This window comes from Vanessa atalanta, chromosome 26 (genome assembly GCF_905147765.1).
Source record: "Vanessa atalanta chromosome 26, ilVanAtal1.2, whole genome shotgun sequence".
Taxonomy (NCBI): Eukaryota; Metazoa; Arthropoda; class Insecta; order Lepidoptera; family Nymphalidae; genus Vanessa; species Vanessa atalanta.
Window position 1 is genome coordinate 6,521,295 of NC_061896.1, and position 20,610 is coordinate 6,541,904.

General features: G+C 33.9%; 1 protein-coding gene across 1 annotated transcript in view; it reads left to right on the plus strand.

Annotated features, from left to right (window-relative positions):
* The window catches only part of LOC125074075, a 99,044-nt gene that overhangs the window by 31,293 nt on the left and 47,141 nt on the right, over positions 1-20,610 (plus strand). The window contains exon 2 of the mRNA XM_047685307.1: positions 1,350-1,517. Within this exon, the coding sequence (XP_047541263.1) occupies positions 1,444-1,517 (74 nt within the window). The 5' untranslated portion in view covers positions 1,350-1,443. The remainder of the gene's footprint in view (positions 1-1,349; positions 1,518-20,610) is intronic.

Genomic DNA, 20,610 nt, shown 5'->3' on the forward strand with positions numbered 1-20,610 from the left:
GGGTCCAAGTAAGACTTAGAACGGTCTAGATGATAACCATTTGTAAACCCCCCCTATACAACCCCCAAGCCATAATTACTGTTTAAGTAATCTCGATCGACGAAAAACTAATAAAATTGGGACACCTATCAAATAACTACTACCTTAATGGTAGTGTGTGTAATAAAATGTAACTGTATACGAAAATTTAAGAAAAATAAACGTAATAGACAATATTTATGACCTATTAAATACAATTATATCAGATATCAGCTTATTGCTACCACTTGAAATTGTCAGGGTGTTGAGGAAAACCCAAATTACCAGACTGGCTAAGGTCAGTAAGGAAATAGGTACTCACCGATAACAGAAGTTTTTAAGTGAAAGAGTTTCTAATATTTCAGATATCTTGTTTAAGTTTATGTCAAAAGTTATTGCTAACATTTATTTTTATCTGTTCGTAAAAAAATATTGGTTTCGTCATCATGAGATTTGACATAAAAAACAAAGATATCATTACAGTAAAATACACATAATATCATATTTAAATGGCTTAACCGTCGCTACAATTATAGTATCATTTGAGTGTATTTAAACTTTGTGAAACTATAAGTTTATTGTTTTATAATTGTTCAAAACTATTTAAGAGTAATATACCAAGCAATTATAGCCAGTGTAACAGTAACCACTATACCATCGGGTGACCGATTCGCCTATTGTTTGAGATAAAGGGGAACATAAATTATTTACGGCTCTATTAAGTCGTTTATGTCTTATGACACTGTAGACTAATCTATACTAATCTATACGAATATTATAAATATGAAAGTAACTCTGTCTGTCTGTCGCTCTTTCACTGTGAAACCAATTAACCAAATTTGACGAAATTTGGTATGAAGCAAACTTGAACTCCAAGGAAGGACATAGGCTACTTTTTTGCCTAACACATGACAACCAACCCCTAAAACGCGAGCGAAGCCGCAGGCGACAATTAATATTAGATATCGGCAATGTACTCATTGCCATACCGACGCCGATCGTGCTGATTTTACGTTGTTTCTTGAGCTTGTAACAACACTGTCTTGCTCACCAGCCGAAACAAATCAGCAATGTAAGGCTTCGGATTATAACGTTTGACAGCAGTCTTTGCGAAATATTTATACCCTACGAAGCTCATACCGATCAAGAAATAAAATATATTTATGTAAGCGAGCGTCTTTTAACATATGTTAAACAACCTAAACTAATTTATATTTAATAAACAGTTATGTAACGGCGTTTTATATTACGATTACAACTTCCTTTCCTTTCGCCTTATATGTTCAGTTGATTCGCTTTCTGAATTTAAATCCGTAACTGCCTTTTTACAGACAATGATCCCGATTGGCTAATCGAGTGTCACGATGACGCGATAAACGCCTCTGATTGGCGGTGGACTGCGTTCCGTACGCTGATTGGTGAAAAATGTCGGGTTTGCCGACCAGGGCAGACGACCCGATCAATGGTGTCGATGTTCGGGAGCAAGGAAGCGCTTTAAGGTTAGTATAGTTACCTTGACTGTTTAGGAACGACATTGGTTTCGCATCATAAGGCAAACCGGCTTTTCAATTAACATTGAACGCTATTACAATGTATTGAAAATCTATTTTAGATTGTTTGAATCTAAATGTTGTTAGACTGGTTTTCATTCAATACGATTATGGTTGTAAATTATGTAATTTAAGAACCAGCGAACATTATTATAGTTATGGATTAAGCTATTAGCGTATTTTAACATAACCAGTTAGTCGCAAAACCGTTAATTTTCAGTACTGTTTTATATACGCCTTACAAGACTGCCTTTCCAAGGAATTTGATAGTGAATTTAGATGTGTGAAATAAAACGAAATGCTAAAGAGAATCTAATCCTTATTACAATGTAGTAAGGACGATTATATTTGGTACGTCATTCGATGTAATGCATCCGGGGTTGGTCAGCGGAGCGAGAAATTACTCGTAACCTTCGTTATTTGTCGTGATTGTATCTTTACGTAAATTAAATGCTACGATTTCTGGTTTAATTCGTTCAAACAAAAGTGCCTTACCATAATTTTCTTTTGCAGGTGCTTTAAATGCAAAATGTATTTTTGGAAAGCGCTGTGTATTGTATGTACTTTGTTTTACTTGTGGTCACAAAAAATGCTGTTGATATTTATTGTTTTGTATAGTATAGTGTAAGATACATAGCTAAAACATATATATTATATATGTATATGAAATATAGATATAGTCCATTTCGACCAAAACAGTACAGAAGTCAAATAAACATTTGACACCGAATTGACGCTTGCATAAACTATTAGGTATATTAATTATGGATATTCATTGGAAAAAATGACGTTTTAAACGTCGAGCTGGTATTGGAACTTTGGAAGTAAGATTAAAGTGGATATAAGTAGTCTAGTGGAATAATTCTGTGGTACAAATAAAGATATTAATCAAGATCTGTTAGTACTGGTAGGTACTATAGCTGGGCTTTTGGAAAATCGCGTGGCTTACGTAAATCTAAGGTTTGTTTATCTTTATTGCTTCTTCGATCGGAATAGACTATATATGTGGATAATGAGCATGCTAATGAACAGATCTAACATCATACTCAGTATGTTGTCTGTTAACATGAGGAGCCCTCTCTGGGAGAGTTGGTGTGCCAATCATGACTAGGGCTTATTGCACGGGTGGCCCAGGATAGATAAATACTAACGTAGAATAAGTAATTTTTACAAACGGAAAATTTATGGATCCCTGCTATGAAAAAAAAAATCTTTTTAAAAATCGAATCTGAATCGAAAATGTAATCATTGGAAATATATTTAGAGCTACCGATTCATTATTTAGTATTTAAGTCACTGAATTTCGAACATGGCGTCGATTTTCGAACTCAACGGAATCTCTCCCCCCACCATTTACCTCATCCCTCGTTACGTCTTCCGTTACTCCCATGCAAAGTTCATCCATCTTCTGTTTTATGTAATATTAGTTTCTGCTGGCGGTTTCACCCGCACGTGTGAGGGGAGGCAGGTGCTACCCGAGGTCCTTTTCTGTACCACGTGACAACGTGCTTTAATGATAATAATCGATTAAGTAGTTAAGACGTAAAAGCGCAACAATAAACATAATCACTTTCGTATTTATTTATTTTTATAACATTATAAATTTATGCAAAAGTAACTCTGTCTGTTACCTCTGTGATTTAGATAAAATTTCCTATGGAGATAGATTGAGTTCCAGGAAGGAGATGAGCTACTTTTAAGTAACCCCTCGAGGGGGGAAAATTGGGGGTGACGGTTTATGTGCTATGGTAAAGTTTTATGATTTTCACGCCAAGTTAAACCCGTTTAGGTAGTATATATTTTAGTATGCAAGAATAGATATCAGCGCGTATTTGTATGAATGGCGCTAGTGCCTACAACCTTTCTTAGTGTGTGTGAGATGATTAATATAAGAGTATAAATATACAAATCAGAATGTATTTATAATAATTTTACGTGAACAGTCGGTTTGTAAGTCATTATAATAAATATTTTATATAAAACCGAATTCTGGACATCTCTCAGGAAGATTTGCCAAAAAATATCTTTAAAATTATTGAACCTAAATGAACTCGTTGTGATTGAACTTAATATTCATTTTTATTTATGGAAATAACTAACCGTGAACTATAAAGACAATTTAGTAAATTGTTAAAACGTAATCTAACGAAAAAAAAAACAGTAGATATTTTATATTGCGTTCCGGTTGGCAGGATTCGTGAGCCAGTGTTATTACAAGCACAAGGAACGAATTAATTTCCTAAATACTAATTGGCGACGCATTGAGTAAATAGAAAATTTTCACAAATTATAACAAACTACCGGTTATTTATTTAATACAATGTATGTAATTAAATTACATGAGCAATGAACATCATGAGCAGAAAAAAATGATATTATATCTCGTGCTCGGCGGTGAAGGAAAACATCGTGAGCCAACCAGCAAGTGTCTAATTTCAACGAAATTCTGCCACATGTGTATTCAACCAACGCATTGGAGCAGCGTGATGGAATATGCTCCAAACCCTCTCCTCTCCACTCAAAGGGGAGGCCTTAGCCCAGCAGTGGGAAATTTACAGACTGTTAATGAAAAATAAAAAAAATGTGTTATTACTTTATAGTACGGAAATGCAAAACGACATTATGCATTACTAGAAATAATTTTGTTCGAAAAAACTCATTAATACTGAAGGCGAAGTGGTATGATCTTGCTGGCTTATTCTAGTTGCTCTACGTGCTCCGTCTATTTTAGGGCGTTTTCAAATGAGACGATGAGTCGGAATGATGCCGCGATGTTGATACAATTTATAGTATAAACTTTAATTTAAAAAAACAATAATAATTTATCCCGCTGAGTTTCTTTCGCCGGTTTTTCTCTGGTCCGAGGTGTTAATTTCCGAACCGGTGGTAGACTCAATAAGCAAGTGTAATCACTTCTATATTGAATAAGATTTTTGACTTTGACTTTATGGCAGTATGCGCAAGCGTGCAACATGCAGGATAACGGTCCAAGTATATGGTCGATACCAACCGTCCAATTTGAAAGCGGACTTTTCCTTTAGTTAGTGCAGCTATTCTGTGAGAACAAACTCTAAACTCTAATCATTGACTACAATCATTATTATATTTGAATACATGCATCAATAGCACATCACCGTAAGTAAGTTTTCAATAATTCAAGAGTGAGTTTACCCTTCCCACCGTGGTGTCTATTTGTCCTTTTACTTGCTACTAATCAATGTAACTCTTTAAATGGGTAACGTTATAATAGACTATTTGTAATTATTTTCATTTCAAGAATGAAATGTTTACCCTGCCCATCGTGTTGTCTATTTGTCATTTTACTTGCTATGAATCAATGTAACTCTTTAAATGGGTAACGTTATAATAGACTATTTGAGATTATTTTAATTTCAAGAGTGAAATGTTTACCCTGCCCATCGTGTTGTCTATTTGTCATTTTACTTGCTATGAATCAATGTAACTCTTTAAATGGGTAATGTTATAATAGACTATTTGTAATTATTTTCATTTCAAGAATGAAATGTTTACCCTGCCCATCGTGTTGTCTATTTGTCCTTTTACTTGCTATGAATCAATGTAACTTTTTAAATGGGTAACATTATAATGGACTATTTGCAATTTATTTTAATAGCTTAAAATGTCGTTGTATTGTTACAAATTAACAGATGACGTCAGAGACCTTGAGTCCATATTCGTATGAAAGATTTAGATCGCCTCGTTATAACCATGTTTCGACTTTGTAATAAATTTCGAATGACATTTAAATATTCATGGTATTTAGACATTCCAATGTAAATAGTTGATATGTCTAGAAATAACTGTTGCCGACCAGATTCGTTGTACTTGTTATTAATAGTTATATATAATAATGTTTATGTTTTTAATTAATCTAATGATGCCATACATATTATAATACACAAGTGTTAACACTGGATAACTTCCAAATTCCAAGGCCGCCATTGTGAATTTTGCGGCAAAAAATACAGCTACTTTTTTGATCCGACCCGAAGACTGTAGCCAGGAGTCAGGATCTCGTCATCAACGGCGGTGTAAGCTAGCACCTAGAAACGGGGCAGAAAAATATAAAATGTTATATTGACAACAAAAACGATATTTTCATGTAAAATACTACAGGACTGTATGTACTGACAATTTTAAGTTCACACAGACCCGTCTTAACCCAGGAAGGGTGCTACTTTAAGGAGCACCTCGCCGACATTAGATAAGTCTGAGATTACTGGCAAGGCGCCCAGGATAGGTTTCCTAAAGTTATTCTTTTGGGGGAAGTGAGACTGAGAGAGACTGCCAAAACACTACTGGCACTGCAAGTGCTTGTGATCCTTAAGACGGGGGAGACTTTACAATTAATGTTATGTCGCAATAAGGGTTAGTGTATATATAAATTGCATTTTAATTGACAATTTTATTTGTAGATACTTACCCACCCACTCACTCACTCACTCGCTCACTCATTCACTCACTTACTCACTCATTCATTCGCTCACTCACTCGCTCATTCATTCGCCCACTCACTCACTAAAATGTATAAAAAGTGCGTAAGTATTTAATTAACGATTAAACACATAATAAAGACGATGAAATAACTTCGAATCCAATTGAATGTATTTGTCCAAGCCCAAATTGGAATTACAAGCAATTTACTATATACATATGTATATACGTAACATAAACGTAAAACAATCTCGTAATATCTATGACATAATTTATCCGTATGCCAAATTTCATTTCACTCCACTCAGCCGTGATTGAGTGATTGGAATGATAATATCTAAATAATCATTTCATTCACTCAGTCCTATATTATATAAATACCTATTTTATAGGAGTAGACAGTAGGTACATCGTCTTTTAACAAGATTAATAAATCGTTAAGGTACCACCGCTTCGGGATGTAAATTCTTTAAGTGTGATATTTCTAAAAACGTTTGACAAATGTCTTTAAGTCATTAACTTATATTTCTAACATCAGAAATTATCGACGAAATTCCATACAATCTTTCATCCAATCTTTCATCCTCCATTTAGCCAAAATCATCCTGTAGTTTTCATCCTATCAGTCATTTTAAAATTTTATGGAGTAGATATAATATTAAAATATTTTAAATAGTACTTTAAGCTATTTTCGAGCGCGTTTGTCAATTATTCGCCTATGTCTATAATTCAACTCGGAATCATGTGTTAGTGTAATCTCATTGCGACAAGGTTCTACAAGGTTGGAAATCGGAAGCCATAAATATGAACATGTGACTCTGTCATGTGATATATTATTGAGATAATTTATGTCTTATTTTTAAACAAAGAGAAGATGAACGATCCAGGCAAAATGGTGGGAATATTTTGATCTAAGATGTGTTAATTTTACCTTAAAAACTGATTATTTAACAATGTTATTAATGTTAAAAGAGCCGAGGTGGCCCAGTAGTAAGAACATTTGAATCTTAACAAAATATTGGTGGTTCTAACCCGCGTAAGAATGAATTTTACTTGTAATTAATTTCGTGTTCAGCGGTGAAGGAAAACATCGTGAGAAAACTTGCTAAATTTGCTTCATGTATAGCTAACAGGCTAATTGGATCATTTTAGACTAATACTTTTTCTTTTTAAAAGTTATAATTGAGAATAAACTATTAAGAAATAAAATTTATAATGAATGTAAATAATGTCTAATATTATTAACGCGACAGTAACTTTGTCAGTCTGCAAGTCTGTTACGCTTTGAAGGCTAAATCATTGAACCGAATTTTGTATGGAGTAAGCTTTGAACCCGAAGGACATATGCTACTTTTTTTATACCTAAAGCCAACGACCTAACACGCGATCAAGGACGCGGATGAATTATAATAACAGTATGTATATAGTATGTAGTAACTATAAATTATAAAGGCAACATTGTGTTTAAATAATAAACTGGTCGCCCGCGAGACTACACGTTTATTCAACAGATTTTTAGGAATTTCGAAACCTATGACAGGTTTTGTTTTGATTTCATTTCATTGTAAATTGACGTCGTCTGTACAAAAGTAGTAAATTTAAATCAAGAATCCTCTTTTCAATTTTCTGTAAATCTACGGCTGGAGCTCATCAAAATAAGACCATAGACGATCGATAGATCTTCTACGTGCAGCTATCGTCCCGTAATCACTGAGACAAAAATCGGCTGACGCTATTAATATATAAGATATTTAAACGTTTTACAAGCTATGTACATATAATTGTGAGGCACGTACGTCGTCTTCCCCGAATAGCGACCGCGGAAATGTATAAATTGATGTCGACATAAATAATTTTAACGTTTAAAAGAATTGTACGAAATGTAAAACAAGGAAACGAAAAAAAACCTCTGAGTAGAGGTTTCATTTAAAGAGATATATTAATATGGTCTTCTCGAAAATAAGTTTTTATTTCAGTTTTATTTTGTGGTTTACATTGTTTATGAACAGGTTTGAATGTTACTTTGCTTAATAAAATATTCTGAGAGTTCTGAAGAAAATGTTTTACACGTAATGTAGAAATTGTTTTGATGCTTAATCGACAAATTTTATTGAAACGGGGTGTTTAGAAAGCCTTAGTTAAAATAAAAGCTATCGTCAAAACAACAATGACGCATCAGCATCACCATCAACGCTCAGAGAAAAAACAGACAGGTGGAGTAAGGCGACAATTAAATGGTGTTTAAGACCTGGATTCAAAAACATCGGTCGTGCAACAGCAAGGTAGATGACATTGCAAAAGCCGTGGGCGGAACCTGGTTAAGACCTTGAGGCCAATCCTCGGACAAAAAGGCCAAGGCCTATCCCCAGCGGTGGATAGAATCTGACTGCGGCTTATGAGGATGGAGTACACTTTAAAATTAATAAAAGAAATTCCTATACTATTAAATACTTAATTGACAAAAACCTTCTTTTTGGAAACGTGCATATAAATGAAAATATAATTCACATATTTCTAACCAACCTTTTTAAAAACACGAAAAGTTTAACCCAAACTAATAAAATGTTTAAATGAAACTCAAAATATATCCAACATCAAATAGCAACCAGTAGTCCTAAATATTCGAGCTATAAAACGTTTTTCAATCTTGAAAGCGCACGAGATGTTTATCTCATTTGAAACATAACATTTGAGAGGAAGCAAACATCAAAGTTGGTAAACAGTTGACCGACTGCAGTAACAATTAACATGAATTGATGCAACTATGGGTCAACGAACTCACTATTCCTGGCTGTGTTCAAAGATCAGATAAGCGTAGAGTGTAGAGCGGATTAATGGCTAGCGATGGAAATTCGATCTGGTCTTTGAACTTTACGAATGACTAATAAAAATTTTAATAATAATTGTTCAATTGGAGAGTTCAATTTATTATTTAAGCGTGAAACATAATACATATCTTATATGGATGTCAGTATGTCTATTCGTGATTAATAGACTTCGATGCCGCTTGATCAATTACCATGAAAGTTAGCACATTTGTTTTACTAGTTGTTGTCCGTGGCTTTGCTGGCGTTTTAGGTTTTGGTCGTCAGGTGTTGGGGAAAAAAGCAGACTATGTCCTTCCTTGGAGTTCAAGCTTGTTTTAAATTCGGTTGTGTTTGGCAGGAGCAATAGACCTTCGTTGGTGGTAGGGCTTTGTGCTGACCCTTCTGGGTAGGTCCCACCCACTCATCAGATATTCTACCGCCAAACAGCAGTGTTGTTGTTCCGTTTTGAAGGACGATTGAGCTAATGTACTTACAGGCACAAGGGACATAACATCTTAGGTCCCTAGGTTGGTGGCGCATTGGCGATGTAAGGAATGGTTAATATTGTCTATGGGCAGTGGTAACCACTTGCCATCAGGTTACTTTCGCATTTATAATATTATTATATGGATCTCTAATGTTTATGGAGCAGCTTTGGACAGTAGACTATTCAATTTATTGTAACTGTTTGGTAGATGGCGCCACATACTTACAACCGATCACTATGATCATTGACACATGATATAACATTGGTGCATGTACAGGCAGGAAAATGTCCGATTTTCACCAGTATAGATTAAATATACGTGATATATTATACTGTGCACAATTTCGTCCGGTTATTATGGTAAACTGGTAGGTGATATTTGCAATATGAATTTTATTTCAACAAATTTAATTAATTTCGTAATATAATATTTCGTAGGATGAATGTCCAAGCAATTAAATCGAATTCTGTAATTGGCTTTTAATTATAGCTAAGAGAATCGGTACAGGTTATTAACAATGTCACGTAGGGCGGAGAAGGCACGGAATGGAACAAATGCGCGCGAAAACATTTTACATTATAATATTTTTTCTCGTTTGTAACATTTTTTTTTTTAATTGTTTAGTTTTGTGTTTATTGCTGATTGTGTTTTATTTTATAATATTTGCACTGCTGTATATTGTTAAACCTTGTTTTGAAACATGTGATATATTTTTTATGCGTGTAATCGATATTCAGATATATTATGGTAAATGAATAATCCCAATGCTGTTTTTATTCTTTAAATATTTGCACCAAATCGGAAACACGTACTGTAATGTTTTACCAAAATTCAGTTTTTTTTTTAAATAGGTGTTATTTTTGTTATTAAATTATATATAATTCGGTGATGCATTTTAAAAATCGAACGCTACGTAAACGACTTGACATTTAAATTTAATTTTGATTTACAGTGACATTTACGGAGCTCTTTGTATTAAGTGAGGCGTCAAAATACCCGCTTTTGATGTTTATCTTGTGTTTATTTTATTCTTTGCCAGCGCGCACTGTGACGAAGGAATGATAGTCGGATAGCGTATGTTTTGGTATTTTAGTTTGTCTAAAATTAACGAAACGAATGATTCATTACGGTTTTAAATTAATTGGAGAAATCATATTAAATCTTTGTTAGTTACGAAATTGTATTGTATTTTTTATATAATAAATCGGAAGGGTACAAGTAAATATTCGTTATATCAAGTAATTCGTTAAACTGAGGTTTGTTATGTTGAGGTTAGGTTGGTCTAAAATTCGTTATAAAGAGGTAAAAAAATAGCTCTATTTCTATCATTCACCTCAACATTACGTACTCATCTTGTTATAGTGTACAATTTCTACTATTAAATGATAACACACTTTTGTCAAATGACTGTATGTATTTTCTATTTAAAAACAATTAGGTAGGTAACAAAAATTTTCGGATGTAACTTTATATAAAGGTTGTAGTATTGGGTAACAAAATCCGTTAATTAGAGGTATTTACTTATACTTTCTTGATAGTTGATAATTCGTTATAAAGAGGTTGTTCGAAAAAATGTTCGTAATGTAAAGAGATATTATACATTGACTCATATGGACAATTCAAAGGTGCTAATTCTACTATGCTGGTCCAATGCAGTTTGGTGTAAATGCAACATTTAGGCACATTTTCATTATAAACATGCACGTTTCCTCAGATTGTTTTCCTTCACCAACTTGCAGATAAATTATTATTATTGTCCGGTTTCATCCGTCAATCTCAGGTTAAGATTCACATGTATCGGCCACTGTAATAAATTCGTCTGTAATTATAATATTTATCGTATCCGAATGTATATAAAAGCAACATTGCTCACTACATGTACGGCATCTTGTGCGAAATTTACGATCAAATTAAATGACGTTACGGCAGATGTAATTAACTGTATATTCGTGTTTTCTGAATCATTTACAGGGAAAGTATCGTCGTCGACTCCTGAGTCACTGTTGTTTACATTCAACTCGCCGCGTTTGGATAAAGCTACTTTTTCTACTCTTTATTGAGCATCGCCATGAGATACGCATATCGTTTGTGTAATTATCCCAGTTCTCTGTTACGCTCCAACGGTTTGTGATAAGAAAGTTTTGTGTTTAATTTTTGGTATGTCTGTTGGATGTTTCTAGAAAATGCTCTCTTAAATAATTGTATTGATGATAATACCACCTTAAAGTTAGTTTCTATAAGTTTGTTTATTGAATTTGTCTACGACGAGTATATAATTGCGTCTGCAAAACGTTTATAGTGAAAGAAAAACATCAAGAAACAAGATAAACTCAAGTCTCTTTTTGCATCAGGCCCTTTGCTGGTATATGCAAACCACCTCACTGAGATTTCGTTAAATCGGATGATAATTTAGGAGTGCATAGAAGACAAATTTACAAACGTTTATTTTTATTTAATAAGAAGATATAAGTTATCGAATAAATTTAGGCAATTTTAGTCAATTGGTCAGTATCTAAGTTAACTAAAACTAGGAAAGGCTAGTGGAACAGCTTGAAGATAAGTTGTTCATTTATAATGGTCAATAATTTTATTACAATCAATAGAAATGAACGTCTTATAAAAGTTAAGTAATATCTATGCGAGATCATTTTGCGTACTCGTTGATATGAATATGTTACGTTGTTTTTTATATCGCTTTGCCTGATAAATGACTATATACTTTAGTTATAAGAGGTTGATTATTTTTCCTCGATTCGCGTAAATACTACTACTCCGATTGATATGAAATTTATCTATCTGTTTAAACCGTTTAAAATAGACTATAGAGTACGTCAAAATATTTCATATTTTGACTTCGAACTTATTGAATCGAACGTGGTCAAAACTAAAACATCCAGTATTGAAGAGGTCGCCAAAATGACTTAAATAAATAACAAAAATAACTCGTTTTTTTATTTTTATTTTATCACACATCATCAATCCTTATTAATAAACACAATTTGTGTATTTGTATTGCTTATATAATTAAATCTTATTTTTAAATGCTGTTTGAATTTAGAATAACGGTTGCCTTTGCTTTTTTACAATTATATTTACATCTTTTCATACAATTAATTTTAAACGTTTAAAGTACATAAATACTGCGTTCAAATCTATTACGTTCTGTATGTAATGTATTCTATATATCAATATTTCAACATACTGAATGAGTGAATGGATCAAGATGAATGTGTATAATTATCTAATCCTTATTTCAGCCATACGGAATTGGGACGTGCAGCGCGTTATCATATTAATAGAGACGTGAATTCATCTAATTCAGTTAATTTGGTTCACTGAATTGAAATTTAGATTGCTACTCGACTAATTTAATTAATAATTAATGAAATATGTTTCGACCTTTTTTTACATATATCTTGCGATAAACCTTTGCGCCACCAATTTCAGGAGCTAAGATGCCTTGTCCCTTGTGACCGCAGTCGCACTGGCTCACTCATCCTTTAAATTGAAACACAACAATACTAAGTATTGTTATTTGGCGTCAAAATATCTTATGATTGGGTGGTACCTATCCAGACGGTCTCGAACTCAGCCGTACGACCTAGTAAACGAACTGCCAAATATGTGTAAAGTTAGGGTATGAGCTCTATTCAAAATTGTATCTAAACCACAGTGTGATCACTTACTTATCTACAAATATTTATATTTGTATCCGTGTCGACGCCCTCCGTGGTTGAGTGGTGTGTTTAATGGGTACGTCACACCGAGGTTCCTTGTTCGATTCCCGAACGAGTCGATGTAGGAAAAGTTAATTAGTTTTCTATGTTGTCATGGGTATGGGTGTTTGTGGTACCGTCGTTAATCCTGTTTTTCCATAACACAAGTGCTTTAGCTACTTACATTGGGATCAGAGTAATGTATGTGATGTTGTTTAATATTTATTATTTATTTGTATACCATACAATAATAATAGGAACAGAAAGAAGCATGGAGTTCGTTTTCATTGATTTCCATTCAGAGAGCTAATTTCACTAACAATTTGTTAGTTTTTGATACGTTTCTCGTTGCCGTCCATCAGTTTTCCTATCCTACTAACACAACGATCCAGTTGCGATTCGCTCGATACATTGGTAAAGAAGGCATATTATACAATACAAGATTTTATATATGATAAAAAGCGTGGAGCTAATTCTCGTTGACTTCCAGGCAGGATGTGTTATCAATATCTATAATTGTAATTAATATACCTTTGTATTTTTAAATGTCGAGTAAGAGTACTACTGAGCTTTTTGCCGGTTTTTCTAAGTAGAATCTGCATTCCGAACTGGGGGTTGCTTCACTTAATATAGTTTGTTAAATGACGATTCAAAAGTGCTTGTAAAGCCTACTTGAATAAAGTATATTTTCAATTTTGAAGTTAGATCGATATAACCGTAACGTAACGTAACCGAAATAAATGAGTAGAATACCTCAGTTAAGAGATTGAGCTGAGGTTGGTTTTTGTAAGGACTAGTTGAAGTTGGATCGGGAATATAATTGGCAAGGATCATGAATGTTGTATTTTAGTAGAATTGACCCCTGTTCATCCAATGTAATTGTAGGCATACCGTATACTATGTGTTTCTGAATCTGTTCATGAATGTTGTATTTTAGTAGAATTGACCCCTGTTCATCCAATGTAATTGTAGGCATACCGTATACTATGTGTTTGAATTTGTCTTCCAATACAGAGCAGCTACTAAGGATGGGTGGCCTTCGCCGAACAGTGCTGCGTTTACTGTTAAACATATTAGATACTTGGCAATTTATATGATATTACATGAGTTATGTACAATTTTGTCATTTCTTCCTTATAATGTGTGTGTTAAATTTTACAATGATCGACTGAACAGTTATGATGTCATTCGAATCTCAACTGAATCGGCATTATCTCGTGCAAATCTCTAAGTATTATTATCGTTCGTTTGTATTCTAGATGAGTCAAGTGCAATACAAGAAGGATGTTATCTAATCGAATATCCTACGTTAATCTGTAAACATCCGGTGATTTACATACGACATTATAGTTTAAGTAACATATAATGTGTGTAAATTATGCATTTGATTTTAAAACAATTATATTTTCTTAGAAGTCTATCTATATATATTATATCTATATTATCGGTATCATGACGTCTTCCTGACCGACTTCGTCCAGGCGGTTTTTCTTAAATAGACTGGTGAACTGCAGGGCGTAACTACCGAATCGGTCCTTTGTATTTTAGTTAAGGCCTGATGGGGTTGCAACTTACTCTGATCGAAATGTTCAAGTGAAAGTTATTGTACAGAAATCCAATTCCTTTTACCTAATACCAGGACCTTGGGACCAACGAGGCAGTCAAGCTCATAGATGTTAAGCCACCTAGTGATGTGAAAATACCTGATTCAAATGTGGTTAGTTTGTGGTACTGTGAGTACTGTGTTATTGTTATACCCCACTCCTAACACAGGCTTTGTAATAAATTTGGAGCTACATTAGGAATATATTCAATTCAGTAAAAACTGATAATCATGGTATTTCAAAATAGGTGGTACTAGTTGGTTGAATAAATGTTATCTTTTTAAGTATTTTTTGCAACTTGGTGGTTGAGTGCGGTTTGGTAAGCCCGTCTGAGTCTCCAGTTTAAAAAGTTGTGTTCCAGTTTGAAGGGGCATAATATCTTAGTTCCCAAAGTTGGTGGCGTTTTCACGATTTATGAGATGGCTAATATGTACTGTAAGAATCAATATCTACAGGCGGTAGAGACAAATTACCAATAATTTTCCAGCGTGTCTGCCTTTTAAAAATTAAGAAGCTATATCCTATATGTATAATTCTTCATATTTCCCTTGATCTGAAAAACAAACACCACATATTCACTCAGGACGTACAAACTCGTAAAGTTTAATTAATATACTTAAAGAGTACTAACTGTTCAACACAGTTTCAGGTGACAGATTGCTTCTACCTGACAATATTCAACATTAAAACATTAACTTTACAATCTGCTAATTTCCCACTGCTGTGCTAAGGCCTCCTCTCCCTTTGAGAAGGTTTGCATAGTCCACCACGCTGCTCCAATGCTGGTTGATGGATACGCATGTGGCAGAATTTCGTTGAAATTAGACACATGTATGTAGGTTTCCTCACGATGTTTTTCTTTACCACCTAGCACGAGATGAATTATAAACATAAATTAAGCGCATGAAAATTCAGTGGTGCTTGCCTGAGTTTGAACCCGCAATCATCGGTTAAGATGCACGCGTTCTAATATAATTTCAAAATATTCGTTTAGACAAAAACGTAACAATTTTAAATGATCCGTAACGAGACATTACAAGAATAGCGACAAGCAGGAAGTTTTGGACAACCTTCGTCAGAAATGAGGCATAAGATTTATTTTGGTAATTTTAAAGCTTTGTATACATGTCGTATTTGATAATAATACAATGTTAACTATTCGACGGACCGTATTCACCGTCTGCTAGGCATTTGAAAGCTATTGAATATTCGAGTCGAGCAATGGTTACGTCAATATGATATCATCGATGGCGTTTGTGGAATTTTAAACGGTACCGAATATTTGCATGATTTGGTATTACTTTGTTTTAGGAATTATGTTAAATAGGCAGTTCGTTCCAACTTTGTACGGGTAAAATTCATACAAAGATATTTATTCAATTCCCCTCCCCCCCTTAAGTTATGATTATCAATAATCCTTTCGTTATACAATAGACCTATGTTTAAAATTTCAGCAATCTATCTGGACTCAGTGCTTTGTCTGTGTCTTGATAGTCAGTCACGGCCTTTACTTGGTAGTAGGGCTTTGTTTAAGCCTGGCTGTGTTACTTGTACAACAGATATTGTCGGCCAAACATCAATGCTTAGTATTGTTGTGTTACGATTTAAAGTTTGAGTGAGGCAGTGTAACTGCAGGCACAAAGGACATAACTTCTTGGTAGTAAAGTAGCGCTATGTCTACGTGTGGTGGCGACCACTTATCAGGTGGCCTGATTAGTTGTTCGCCTATTTATATCATAAAAAAAAAATAAAGGGCAAACGACTATTAGTATAATATATTGATTGTGGTAGATTCCAAAATAGGTTTTATGGCTTTTAAGTGGCTTGATCTAACTTTCCAAATATATTAATAGGTAAAGAAAAAACTGTATCCTTTTGAAGCATGTTCCGTGCACAGAGGAGTTTGAGATTTGGCATTCGTTAAAATGAATATAGAAACTGAGCGCAGTGAACTAAAATGTTTATACTAATTGTGCTACGAATTACAATATAATATCAGTAACAGCCTATAAATGTCCCACTCCTGGGCTAAGGGCTCCTCTCATTTGAAGAGAAGGATTCGTGCTTATTCGAACACGCTGCTCCAAGGCAGAATTTCGTTAAAATTAGACACATGCAAGTTTCCTCACGATGTGTTACCAAATATGAAATATTTGGAATTTGAAAGAATGTACTTATCGTATACTATGATCTTAAGTCTCATTTGTATTAACAAATAATTACAGTTGAATTTCGACCAATGAGCGATTTGTAAATGCAAAAAGCTCATACGACAATAGATATTAGGTACATTGATAGGCACAATATACAGGTGTCCCGGAATGCGTGGTCAAGCCGGTACCGGGTGATATTTATTATAAAGGTGATGTATTTTAAAAATTATGACCATTTAAAAAAAAAAACAAAAATAAACGTCCTTTGATGCATTTTCACTTCCCATTTTTACAAATTTCCACTTTATTTTTATTTTTTTTAACCCTGAGTAATGCTTCTGTAGCTAGTAGTCTAAAATTTTAACCTAACTCCTCAATTTTGAAAGAAAATTACACATTATTCTTATATCAAAAGTGAAATTGAATTTTTCGTTCAATTTCAACTGACTCCACTGAAAAATAAATGTACTATACTAGTTGGGCAAGTAGCTTTAAAACTGTTATGACCTGGCCTATCACCCGGTACCGGCTTGACGTCGCATTCCGGGACAGCCTGTATAATCATGAGTGCATCGAATAAAAGTTACTGGGTATTTTTTGGTCCGGGTATTCAATAGCCTTTGGTTGCTATGAAGTAGTTATTGCCAGAGTAAGACTCTTCGAAACGCCGTTGCTCCTCAACCTGATTTCCAATCGTATCTTATCCCACATTTAAGATAATGTTAAAAACTCATTCAAACACTCATTTTTTTTTTTTTTTTGCTTTTATTTGTGCCAAAAATGGACAGATTATTTCGCCAATGTCACGTGCGATGGAGAAGACACGGTAGAGATTGATAGGTGCGGTCGAGATTACAGGCTCCACTCTCTTCTTGTGGAAACCTATATAGCGAAATGTCATCGCTTACGACACGATACAGGTTTTCTCTCTACTTTGCTTTTGTTTAAAGTTTTGCAAGGTGATAGTACTGCGTGGGCGTTTTGTTTGACGACGCCAGAATCAGGTGGCGTATTTGTCATTCCTACCTATGCCATAAAAATAAGTATTAGATTACAAGCGGGGGTAGATTTTTCTTCTGCTAAACAGCACAACATAACATCTTAGTCCCAAGGCTGGTGGCGCATTGGCGATGTAAGGAATGCTTACTGACAGTGCGAATGTTTTTGGGCGGTTGTAACCGTTTAACATCAGGCCTATTTGCGGGTCCGTTGAACTATTAAATAAAAAAATAAAATAGCCATCTTCAGGTGGAATCAGTATTCGATCATACATTGAATACAAATCAATTGTGTTCAGCGTTTCGTGATGAATGTTACTTATTGAAGGCGTTTACGAATGATCAGTTACTATTTATATTACGTAAATCAAGATCTGGCGTCTTGTTTGTTTGTACAATGAATTCACGGCTAGTGTTACGTAAAACATTTAAATAAACGAGACGAAGATTTCCTTTATGAACGTATGTATACACTAGTACTGATTCTATTATTTATTTGCACTATTATTCCAAGGTAGACTTAGAACTGAAAAATACTTGAAACGCCAATCAAAATTTAAAATCAAAATGTAAAATCTATATTGCGAACAGGTGGTAGCTTAACATTAACACAATCCCGTAAAATTGTATTGTAAAAGTGCTTGTAAAATCCAACTTAGGCTAAAAATAGATAGTAACGCATTTTCTAATAAAAAAAAAATATAATTATTTGTTTTATATTTTATAAATATAAGAGCCAAGATGGCCCAGTGGTTAGAACGCGTTCATCTTAACCGATGATTTCGGGTTCAAACCCAGGCAGGCACCACTGAATTTTCATGTGCTTAATTTGTGTTTATAATTCATCTCGTGCTCGGCGGTGAAGGAAAGCATCGTGAGGAAACCTGCATGTGTCTAATTTCAACGAAATTCTGCCACATGTGTATTCCTCCAACCCGCATTGGAGCAGCGTGGTGGAATATGCTCCAAACCTTCTCCTCAAAGGGAGAGGAGGCCTTAGCCCACCCGTGGGAAATTAACAGGATGCTAATGTAATGACTATTTTATGAGTTGATAACCAGACGGGCTTGTACAAAGACCTGTCACTAAGTAAATGTATAACGAATGTATTAATGCAAATTAAATAAAATTACATTTAAAAAATTTCTTTTCATTCAGCTCGAACATTTAATGTATTTAAACTAGATTCATAATCACCAATACCACAGACGATATCACACATGACCGACTGTACAAAACTCGTGGGTCGGGTAACCTAACGCGGCGTCTAGATTACTGTAACGCTAGAGGTTTACGCGATTAGCTCTAATGGTTATGTGGAGTACATGTTATGTAATACATACGTCCATAGCCATGTTAGATGTGAACACGTAAGTCATGTGAGAGTAGAATCAAAGTATTCGTCATGTAAAACTTGATTGTTCTCTTGATTGGCCTCAAGTGTAAGGCCAAGTAGTTCTGTGACCTACATACATACATCTATTTCATATACACACATAAAATTAACAGCCTTCAAATTTACCACTGCTGCGGTAAGGCCTCTTCTCCCTTTGAGGAGAATGTTTGAAGCATGTACCATCACGCTGCTCTAATGCGGGTTGGTGGACAGATATGTGGCAGAATTTCGTTTAAATTAGACACATGCAGGTTTCCTTACAACAAACACAAATTAAGCATGTGAATATTCAATGGTGCTTGCCTGGGCTTGAACCCAGAATCATCGGTAATGATGCACGCGTTGTAACCACTGGGCTATCTAGGCTATCTTTTTCATATAGTTGTACAGAATGTACAAAATAAATACATTTTTGGCCACAAAAAATCGACTGAACAAATTTGGACCTTTTCCCTATATGAATCGAATCATCTATAAAAAATATATTTAAATGTCAAAAGAGATTTTACTCTTAACTTGTAATCTTAATAACAGTAGTAAAATATTTCTTAATTATGACTTATGAATTGAGATACTTTCATTGTAATAAAAATTTAAGAAAAAACAATTTAAATACAAAAAAAAATTCATTCAGTCATTTAATAGAAAAAAGTTATTTAAGGAAAAAAAAAATAAACAAATTTTCATAATGACGCTGGAGGCACCTATTTTTAAAGTTGCATGTGTCAGCTGTTTATAAATACTAGCTGAACAAAAATAGCTCTTATAGTTAAAACGTAAAGTCCAAATAGCATAATCACTAATAAACAAAACACAGTGCAGTCGTAATTAATGTGTTTTGCGTAATTGATCATTGTGAACAAGCGTTAAGATTCATTCTTGCTTGTCAGTAAATTTACGATAATTATAAATGAAATTGATTGCTATGCAATCTACGCCCTTACGGGCTAAATGTTAAAGGTGATTTGAAATTAGGAGAGAATAGGGTGACCAAATTAAAATTATTAGATAGATTTTTATTGTTATTTAAAATAAGAAAGCTGACAAAGGACCACGTATGGTCACCACACATTAGTAATAAATAAGATAATGATAATTTCTTACATTATTAAGGTGCCACCTACCATTGGAATAAAGATGTTATGTCCCAATTAATTGCTGTGTGGCGTTATAATAGTAGTACTACACTCGAACAATTATTTCATGATCATTATGGTACCATCCATCACAAGACGGTAGCAATTTTTTTATTACTAAAAAATAAAATTTTAGCATGTGGTTATATTATAAATCAAAGTAAATTTTAACTCTTAAAATCGGCGAGTTAGTTACAAAATAATATATTTATCTTATTTTCAGTTAAAGATGAGATAAAAATAAGAAATAAATAATATCGTGAAAGCAAAGTCGCGAGACTGTGGTAAC